Source organism: Myotis davidii, unplaced genomic scaffold (genome assembly GCF_000327345.1).
Source record: "Myotis davidii unplaced genomic scaffold, ASM32734v1 scaffold79, whole genome shotgun sequence".
NCBI classification, from domain to species: domain Eukaryota; kingdom Metazoa; phylum Chordata; class Mammalia; order Chiroptera; family Vespertilionidae; genus Myotis; species Myotis davidii.
Genome location: NW_006294339.1, coordinates 2,790,239 through 2,800,477, shown reverse-complemented (window position 1 = coordinate 2,800,477; position 10,239 = coordinate 2,790,239). Strand labels below are relative to the sequence as shown.

The window sequence follows — 10,239 nt, the reverse complement described above, 5'->3', positions numbered from 1 at the left end:
AGCAAGCCTCATGTTAGCTTCAAGCTGCCTGGCTGCCGGCCGCCATCTTGGCTGGCAGTTAATTTGCATATCTCGCTGATTAGCCAATGGGAAGGGTAGCGGACGTACGCTAATTACCATGTTTCTCTTTTATTAGATAGGATATGACTTGCCTCATACCTCACAACTATCTACACAACACTGGTGCTGAGAATCCTAGTATGTGCTCATCTCAGCCATGACCCTGCCAGTCATCATTCTCCTCCCCTGCAGGCTCTGGCAAACCCTTAGCAGGCTGGAGGCTACAAGAATGAGTAACCTGCATTAGTGAAAGTGGGTGAAAAGGGGGAAGAAAGAGGCTGGGAATATGTAGGCTCTGAAAATCCCAAAGAGCGCTACTTAAGAGAGACTTAGCTTTCCCATCCGCCTCAATTCTTGCTTCGGTCCCTCAGCACATGTAAACACCCAGCGCTCAGCACTCACTCTGTGCCAAGCTCTAAGACGGGCACCAGGAACAGGCAATGCAGAGCCTGCCACTGCCTTTGAGGAACTCACAGTTCAGAGGGGAAAACTGATCCTAGAGGGACATGTCAAGATACAAGGTGAGTCAGGGGCTGTGGGAGGAAAGATAACAGGTCCTTGAAGAGACTGGAGCATTTCTGGGAAGAAGTGATTCCTGAGATAAATGATGAAGGTGAGGAATTATCAAGCTGAAGACAAAATGAGGCAAATTGTCAAAAGTTCCAGGTGTGTAGAGGGAAGAGTGTGTCAAAGCATGAAAGTGCGAAAGGGCATGATGTGTTAAGGATAGCAGGAATAAAGGGGGCCTGTGGGGGAGCAAAGATGAGGCTGGTGAGAGAGGCAGAGGCCAGACCTGAAGGCCTTCACGTGATAAGCTAAGGAATTCAAACTCTGTCCAACAGACAATGGCAAGTGGGCCTGGAGAGAGGTGGGATTACTTTTGTGTTGGAAAGGCCAGACTGTGAACTAGACGGGCGGGAAGGAAAACAGCCAGGTCACACTGACCAGCTGGGAGACTATGGCAGTAGGCTGGGTGAGAGACAGCAGGGACTGGCCGGGGCCATAGCTGTGGAAATGAACTCAAGCAGGAGACAGTGCGGCTCATAAAGACTGAGCGGACAGCAGGAGTTGTGGGCCGGCCTGGCCTGACTGGGAGCTGGTGGTGCCTTGGATGAACAGCACCGCTCAAGGCCTGTGGGGCTTCCTCAGTCCTACCAGGAGGCTGGTCAGAGTTTACAGAGAAAGAGGGTCTTTCAAAGGACCCAAGATTACAGGAAACGCCTGACCCTGATCAAAGTCCCTCAAGCTGCCCATTAAAACTCTGGTGTCACAGAGTTGCTCTTCAAGTGTCAAAAGCAAAGTCAGCCTTTGAGAAAATCATTTACCCTCCCTGAGCCTCAGCTGCTTTGCCTCTAAAGGGAGACAACAGTGCCTGTCTCACAGGGCTGCACCATGGATCTTAGAAGAAAACGCATGGGAGGCGCCTCGAACATAGTAAGTACTCGGCAGATCCTTCCCCTTTGGAAAAATCATGTCTCATCAGCACACTGTCTGAAAGGCAAAGGCTCCAACACTTACCTGTGTCGTCTTTCTCATCGTAAACATTGGATTCCTGAAGACCAATAGTGGGAGATATGGGATAGAACGTCTCGAGAACATGATTCTTAGTAGCTTCAACTTCCTCTCTGGAGGCGATGGGGGGCAGAGGATCCTTGGCATTCAGCCGGGTTCCGCTAATACCATCGACCTGAAGGAGAATAGACTCTAAAGGGGAGAAAGACGATTAGTCTAACCTGGTCTAAAGCCTTATCTCAGCTTCATCCTGCCATGCTCGTCTTTTATAGCTTTCTGAGTGATCACCCTAATCACAGAAAACAAAACTTTAATTAAGATATTAATCCTGCCGAAACCGGTTTGGCTCAGTGGATAGAGCGTCGGCCTGCGGACTGAAGGGTCCCAGGTTCGATTCCAGTCAAGGGCATGTACCTGGGTTGCGGGCACATCCTCAGTGGGGGATGTGCAGGAGGCGGCTGATCGATGTTTCTGACTCTCTCATCGATGTTTCTGACTCTCTATCTCTCTCCCTTCCTCTCTGTAAAAAGTCAATAAAATATATTTAAAAAAAAAAAAAGATATTAATCCTGGGACTAATTTATTTTTCTTTATATATATATTATTGCCCCAGCCGGCGTGGGTCAGTGGTTAGAATGTCAGCCTGTGCACCAAAGGGTCATGGGTTCCATTCCCAGCCAAGGGTACATACCTGCCTCTGGTTGGGACGCATGCGACAGGCAACCAATTGATGTTTCTCTCTCTTTTCCTCTCTCCCTCCCTCCCTCTCTGAAAAAGCAATGGGAAAAATACACTCAGATGAGGATTAACAAAAAAATTAAACATATATTGTTATTGATTTTTAGAGAGAGAGAGGTAGGGAGGGAGGAAGGAAGAGAGAGAGAGAGATAGAGAGAGAGAGAGAGAGAGAGAGGGGGAGAGAAATACCATTATCTACTTCCTGCACCCCCCCACCAGGGATTGAGCCCGCAACTTGGGCATGTGCCCTGACTGGGAATCAGCCGGCAACCTTTTGGTGCACTGGAGGACACCCAACCAATTGTGCCACACTGGTCTGAGCACATTCTTCTTCCTGTGTTCCCTTCCCAGTGACCCCCTAAGACCTGGCGGTTTCTGTAGGTTCGAGTCTGCTCCATACAGATCATCCCTGCTCTAAGCTGGAGACCCAGCAGTAAGTGAGAATTACTCTCTGCTCTCAAGACGCTCACCAGGTAGTAAGTGCTACAGCAAAAGTGAACCACACTCAGAGGTCGTGGAGGTGGGAACGGCCTCCTTCAGGAGGCCTGGGAAGCTTCCTGAAAGAGGCACTGCCTTCAAACCAGCTTCTGAAGGTTGTCAAGGGCAGAGCTCCTCAACGTTAGCACTTGGATTAGCATATTTGCTACAAAGAGACATAGGTGTACAGAAGAAAACTCACATCTGACTAATTAGCAAGCCTGCCACTCTGGATGTGAATGACCTTCACAGAGGTCCCCACAGGTGGCCACATGCCACCAGACTCCTTGAGAATGGCTTCATAAGAATTCTCCACGGAGCAAATCTTCCCCTAAAGATGTGTGGTTTTTTAGAAATAGTCAAATAGCTGTGCAATAGTAATGGATCAAAAATGAGGATCTTGCTTGATTGGCATGGCTCAGTGGTTGAATGTCGAGCTATGAACCAGGAGGTCACAGTTCGATTCCCAGTCTGGGCTGTGGGCTCAATCCCAAGTGGGGGACATGCAGGAGGCAGCCGATCAATGACTCTAATCATTTGTTTCTATCTCTCTCTTGCTCTCTGAATCAATAAAAATATATTTTAAAAAAAAGAATAACAAGCTTATGTGTTGTGTGGCCATTAAAAACTGCCATTTAATTTGCATACGGCCTCCCTTATTGGGTATGCAGAAAAGGGATACTACATCTATGAATAGATAAACTATTTGTTAAAATAAATCATACCTATACCTCAGGAACAGTTTTCTGAAGTATTTCCTGTTTCCTCACATTTAATCTGCAAAGAAGATAAATGTGCCTGGACCTCTCCTAACCTTGGGTTTTAGCTTCTCCCCACAGACCACTCTAGTGTGGTTTCCAATTCAATTCCCTCCACATCCCTCCTCCAGTGACAGCTCCAAATGGGGCAGTTTAATTAGAGGTAATACTTGATGATGGGCCAACAAGTGCTCCTCTATTAATGAGGTTCACTAATTTCCTTAGTGGTGCCATTACCTCTACAAAGCTGACTCCTTGCCAGGAAGTCGACTCAAAGGGGCAAGCTGGAGAAATGTGACCAAGCAGATGTCCTGAAAATCCCAAATTATTCCCTCGCTGGTCTCCCTGCTTCAGGTTTCCACTCATCAGAACGCCTGTGTACTCTGACCATCCCTGCCTGAGACACTTAAAATTTGGTACTCATTCACACATCCCTTCAGTCAGCACCCATCATGTACCATGAACTGTTAAGACACTGTAGGCAAAGTTCACAGTGCAGTGGAGCAGACAGGAAAAATCTATAATAATAAAAGCGTAATATGCTAATTAGACTGGATGTCCTTCAGGATGAAGCCAGGGCTGCGAGGGAAGCCCAGGTGTTGGGTGCCGGAGGGAAGCTGGTGTTGGCAGCTGGGGGAAGGAAGGCCTACTCTTGCACAAGTTTCATGCATCGGGCCTCTAGTATTAGATAATTACAATACAGTATACTATGAAAGAAGTATGCATAATGGGCATAAGAATCACAGAGTAGGAATAGTTAACTTGTGTGGATACACACAAGAAGGGGGCATGAGTTGAGTCTTACAGGTAAAAATTTACTTAAATGAAGGAAGTAGGAAAGAGCATTCCAGATAGAGTGCACAGCATGTGCAAAGGTGTAAAATCTTGATGCCAAAAAGCTGCCAAGTGGCTAAAGTATAAATTTGGGCATGGGGAGTGATAGGCAGTAGAGCAAGAGACAAGGCTAGAAAGACTAGCCAGTGCCCAAAGCACAAAGGGCCTTGGGTACCGTGATAAATGGTTTAAGCCACCGCTGGGAGACAGTGAGGGATTTGGTATGAGAGGGATATAAGATGTGCACTTTAGAAAGATCACTCTAGCAGCTGTGTGGAAAATGGGTTGGAAACGGAGAAAAGCATGCATGGGATAAAAAGGCTCTGGCAATAGAATATGAGCTTTGTGAGGGCAGAGACTCTGTGTGCTTCATTACCTCCTTACGTTGTCACATTTAGGCCCCTGCAGGCACTCAATAGATACGGCTGAATTAACAGTCTTGGAAAGAAGTGATTAAAAACAAAACAAACAGCCCTAGGTGGTTTGGCTCAGTAGATACACTGTCAGCCTGTGGACTGACGGTCCTGGGTTCGATTCCAGTCAAGGGCACATGTCCAGGTTTCAGGATTGATCCCCAGTGGGGGTGTGCAGGAGGCAACTGATCAACGAATTCTCTCATCACTGATGTTTCTATCTCTCTCTCCCTCTCCCTTCTTCTCTGAAATCAATAAAAAAAATATATTAAAAAAACAAACAAAAAAGCTGGGCCCCTCAAGCTGCCCATTAAAACTCTAATGAAATTGAGGATGTGCCTAAATCTACAAAATTGGACCATGAAGGACAGAAGTGAGGATACACATGGGGGTGGGGTGGGGGTGGGGGGCTGATCATATGAGCTGGTGGTAAGGCTAAGAATAGAAAGATAAAAAACAGACTAAAGCTTTCTGACTAACAAATGACCAACCTCGGTTCCAGGTGGTGGATACCCTGGAGTTTTTGGCGCAGATCCGCCTGGCCAGAGCAGGATGCTTTAAAATCTGGGATTTACACAGCTGTATCAGGCTGTCCACAATGACGGGGCTTGGGAAAAAGAAGAAACATTTGTAGACATAAAACAACATGTTGACCCCAAAGCCCATCACCTGGAAATCTTACTGACTTGGGGGAAACTTACCAATAGGTCTTTCTCTTGGGGATGTCTTCAGTGGAGTGCCAGAGACGGGCATGAGAGATCACGTTCAGAACGCGTTCATCTTGGTTCTCTATGTGGTTCCGTGGGTCGTCAACAAGGCTGAGTACTTTGTCGGGAAGACCTTCAATTAACTTGGTCTTGGTGAGCCAGAGGGCCTGCTTTACACCTTTGGGATAGCCAGTCACCAAAAAAAAAAAAAAAAAAGACAATTCAGACTGAGATACTTAAGCCCATCTTGTGGCAAAGGCTGCAGAGATCAGAACTAACAATGAGGAGCAGAAGCGAGCACAGCCAGATTTCAACTCCCCTCCAGGAATGACTGTCTACCGATGGGTGGTTAACTGAGACCGTGCGGGCCAGCCCCAGAGCCATTAAAAAGGGGCTGAGACGGCTGAGCCCTAAGGGTCTGTCTGCTGCACTCAGGCCGACCCTGGGGGATCAGGTCAACGGATGCCCACCTTTCCAAACCCAGATCTCTTCAACTGACTCACCCCCATTCCTGACAGGAAAAGCCCGTATCTTACCACAGGGACCTCATGCATCAGGATTGAACCCATGCAAACATGTAGAGATGGAATTTCTGGATTTTGCAGTGGAGCATAAAAAACCCTGGAGCGGGAGCGTAGTTTGAGTCCCCACACTGCCGCTGCTCCTTAAACTTGAAAGCGTTCTGGAAAGTCTATAACAAAACTCCGGAGGATGGAGAGCTAGAGAACCAGATGGGGTAGGGAAGCGATCGGGGACTTTACAACCCACTGAATCCAAACGCCTCTCGGAAAGCAGGAGTCACTACTGGCCCCGTTCCGCAGACGAAGAAACCGAGACCCTCGGATTGTCAACGTCTTGCCCGGCGCTACCGAGGGCAGGGGTCAGCGCTGGGAAGAGGAACGAGGTCCCCTCCCGCCCGGCCTGGGGCCTCACCCTCCAGGAGGCGGCAGCGCTGGTGGAAGGTGTGGCAGGTCCGGTCCTTGTACAGCGGATGCTCGTGCACGGGGGTCGGCTGGCAGAACCTTGGATGCGTCCAGCCGCGATCCCAGGGCGGGAAGACCGGCCGCGCCAGCCAGGGCACGAAGTGCATCTTCCCCGCGTAGGTGATGGGCTCCAGTCCAGGGATTTCGTACACCCTGTCTAGGGGAGGAGGCTCGGGCTTCCGCGTGGAGCGGACGCCCCACTCGTACGCTCCGCGTTTCGGGGCCCCACAGCCCCCAAGGCCGAGCCGTCCGGGGCGAGCCAGCGCCAGCCTGGCGGGCCCCGACGCCAACGCCATGCCTGCCGACTTGCTCTCCTCAAGACCTCCACCAGGACGCCGCCATCTTCCCGTGCGCAAGGCCTGCTGGGAACGAAAGGGGCTGGGCGCCGAGCCTCGTCCTGTGAGTGGCAGCCAATCGAACCAATCAAGGCCAGGCATCCTTGTCTTGCCCCACCCTCGGGGGCGGGAACAGGAAGGATCCTCCGGTGAAGGGAAGCCCAGCTGTGTAGGTGAGTGGTCGGGTCCGGGCAGGGATGGGGCCAGAACACCTGGACTTCAAACCCCGACTCGGAGGAACCTGGGCCGCTAACCAGCAGCTGGAGCTTGGCAAGGACTTCCCCTTGAGCCCAGGGCCCTTTGCTGTAATAAAGACAGAATAGAAACGCCTAGGCCAGCGCACCTGCTCAGCGCTCTGCACGTAGTGGGTGCGCTGAGTGCCCTTCCCTCTCGCCACTTCTCGCAGCTGCGGGCCGGTTACCGCGTCCCTCTCCCACGCCTGACAGCGGCCCTGTCCACACACCAGCGCCGCGGCTCGGGTCGTGGTGCAGGCCTCTTCCCAGCGCCCAGAGGGACTGACTTTCCTCCCTTTTCCTCGGGATTTCCCTTTCCGCCTCCTGGAAGCAGGGCCTAGCGATGGAGGCGGCCTTTGCTCCTGGAGCAACACCTCGTTATCACATGCCCACTGTGATCGTTTAGGGGGGAAACAGCCAGGAAGCAAACTAGCAGTTGGAGAACACACACACACACACACACACACACACACACACACCCTGCCCCTTTCCCCAGTTTTTTCCTCTTCAGCATTTAACACAAACATGCTGTATGTTTTCACTTCTGATCTTATTTAATGACTATCTCCCACTAGAATGTGAACTCCAGTGATTTCTGTTTCTTCTCTGATATACCTCTCCCCCACCCCCACCCCCCACACACAGAACAGTGCCTGACACATAGTAAATACATGTTTAACGAATGAATACTAGTAGAAGCAAATAGTGTGCATGATGGAGAATGAGAAGGGGCGGTCAGGGAGGGCTTCGGAGGGGAGGTGACCTTTAAGCAAGGCCTGAAGGGTGAGGAGAGTCATCCAGTAGAGGCAGTGGGTGTCAAGGCATGGCTGAAAGGTGGTGCCTCTGAGACTGAAAAGGCGGAGACGGAAAGGAGGTGTGAACCGGGTCTTTAAAATTTGTCACTGACATGGCCAACTTCTCTACCAATTTCCAAAATACCAGAGAAAGTGAGATTACTAAAACATGGAAAAGGTAAATTTAAGGCAAAGACTGATAGGAATAACCCTCACAATGTATAGCTGCTTACAATAAATGGAATTCTTTCCCTCATCTCACTTTATCTTTCTTTTAAATTTATCTTTATTGTTGAAAGCATTACAGATTTCTTTTGTTTTTTGTGTGTGTTTTTTCCCATTGACCCCCTCCTCCAACCACCCGCCCCTCCCAAGCTCTCACCACACTATTGTCTGTGTCCATGGGTTATACATAATCTATAATAATAAAAGTATAATATGCTAATTAGACCGGACAGCTGAACGACCTTCTGGACGTCCTTCTGGACGAAGCCGCTGCAGCGGGGGCTAAGGCAGAGGCGGTTAGGGGCGATCAGGCAGGCAGGCAAGCGGTTAGGGGCAATCAGGCAGGCAGGTAGAGTGGTTAGGGGTGATCAGGCAGGCAAGCGAGCAGTTAGGGGCGATCAAGCAGGCAGGCTAGTGGTTAGGGGTGATCAGGTGGGTAGGTAAGCAGTTAGAGGCAATCAGGCAGGCAGGTGAGTGGTTAGGGGCAACAGGCAGGCAGGCAGAGGAGTTAAGGGAGAGAGATCAGGCAGGTAGGCAGAGGGATTAGGGGCAACAGGCAGGCAGGCAGGCGAGCGGCTAGGAGCCAGCAGTCCCGGATTGTGAGAGGGATGTCTGACTGCCAGTTTAAACCGGCAGTCGGCCATCCCCCAAGGGGGCCTGGATTGCGAGAGGTGCAGGCGGGGCTGCGGGACCCCCTCCCCCACACCGTGCACGAATTTCATGCACCGGGCCTCTAGTATGTATATAGGTTCCCCAGTTAATCTCCCTCCCTCCCCCCACCTTCCCTCTGAAATTCATTAGTCTGTTCATGGTTCTATTGCAGAGAGTAAGAAATTGGCATAGCCTGGCTGGCATGGCTCAGTGGTTGAGCATCGACCTATGAACCAGGAGGTCACAGTTCGATCTCCAGTCAGGGCACATGCCCAGGTTGCAGGCTCGATCCCCAATGTGATTGTACAGGAGGCAGCAATCAATGATTCTGTCTCATCATTGATGTTTCTCTCTCTCTTTCTCTCTCCCTCTCCCTCCCTTTCTCTCTGAAATCAATAAAAATTAAAATGAATTAACATAAAGAGGGGACCAGCCCTCATTCCCTCATGTACATACCTGGCACATCACATGCAATAAAAGTGGGTCAAATTGATGTAACACCATGCTAGGCTGCAAGCTCTGTGAAGATGGACCCATGTCCCCTTTACCTCTGCTATAGCATAGCACCTAGCACTGTGCCCGGCTCCCAGACTTTATCTGTAAACAGCATGAGCACTCACCACTCACTGAGCCTTCCAAATGCCAGGCCTGAGCTTGGTGGTAGAATACAGAAAAAATAAGATACCACCCTTGCCCTCAAGGGGGTCCCAGCCTGCTAAGCCTTCCTGAAATAGCACCAGTAGTAGAACCAGGTTTTCTGAAGCCAAACCCTTTCCTCCATAAGATAGATTTATTGCACACAGGGGGACTGCCCCTCTAAAACCAATGAGAGTAAGTGATAAGAAAATTTGGACAAGGTCTGATCAGGAAGAGCCTTGGGTATCGGGCAAGAAGATTGGATTCAATCCAGTAGGCGATGGGGAGCTGTTAGAAGTTGCTAAGCAGGGCACTGGTGTCATCAGAGCTGGTGGCAGGTGCACTGATGGATGGTGTAGAGAGACTAGAAGCACATCCTTTGGGCCTGTGGGAAGCTCCAGTGTAAATGGATGTGGGAAGCAGGAAAAGTGGAAAAGTTCTTAATGATTAATATTCCTTGGGAAGGCCCTGGCCCAGTAGCTCAGTTGATTAGAGTGTCGTTCCCAATACGGCAAGGTTGTGGGTTTGATCCCTGGTCAGGGAACATACAAGAATGAACCAATAAATGCATGCATAGGTGGCACAACGAATCGATGTCTCTCTCCTCTCCCTCTCTCTCTCTCCCTCTCTTCCTGCCCCCTCTCTCCCTTCCTCTCTCTCTAAAAAAAAGATTCCTGGGAAGTGATTGGTAACCAGGAAACAGGACTTTCAGATCCTCTGGCCAACTTAGTGGTTTAGCCCTCTGCCCTTCCACAGACTTGGCCCATACCTTGATCCTAGCACTTGACACACAAATGAAATTAGTGCCATTGGGAGGCTCCGGGGTAGCCATAAAATTCAGTAACAGTTTGGCAAGTTGGACCCCTGTCCTGTGCTATCAGGC

At 50.0% G+C, this 10,239-nt stretch overlaps 2 protein-coding genes across 4 annotated transcripts in view; one reads left to right on the top strand and one right to left on the bottom strand.

Moving 5' to 3' along the window:
• Positions 1 to 6,855, bottom strand: part of MRPL37 (mitochondrial ribosomal protein L37) — a 14,216-nt gene extending 7,361 nt beyond the window's left edge. The window contains exons 1-4 of the mRNA XM_006768355.2: positions 6,433 to 6,855; positions 5,494 to 5,677; positions 5,284 to 5,399; positions 1,579 to 1,764 (exon numbers count right to left, since the gene is read on the bottom strand). Coding sequence (XP_006768418.1) covers positions 1,579 to 1,764; positions 5,284 to 5,399; positions 5,494 to 5,677; positions 6,433 to 6,778 — 832 coding nt within the window. The 5' untranslated portion in view covers positions 6,779 to 6,855. The remainder of the gene's footprint in view (positions 1 to 1,578; positions 1,765 to 5,283; positions 5,400 to 5,493; positions 5,678 to 6,432) is intronic.
• A 106-nt stretch (positions 6,856 to 6,961) lies between these two features.
• The window catches only part of LOC102771355 (NADH-cytochrome b5 reductase-like), a 25,308-nt gene continuing 22,030 nt past the window's right edge, over positions 6,962 to 10,239 (top strand). For all 3 annotated transcript variants that reach the window (XM_006768353.2, XM_006768352.2, XM_015566963.1), the window contains exon 1: positions 6,962 to 6,990. The gene's annotated coding sequence lies outside the window, so the exon portion shown is untranslated. The remainder of the gene's footprint in view (positions 6,991 to 10,239) is intronic.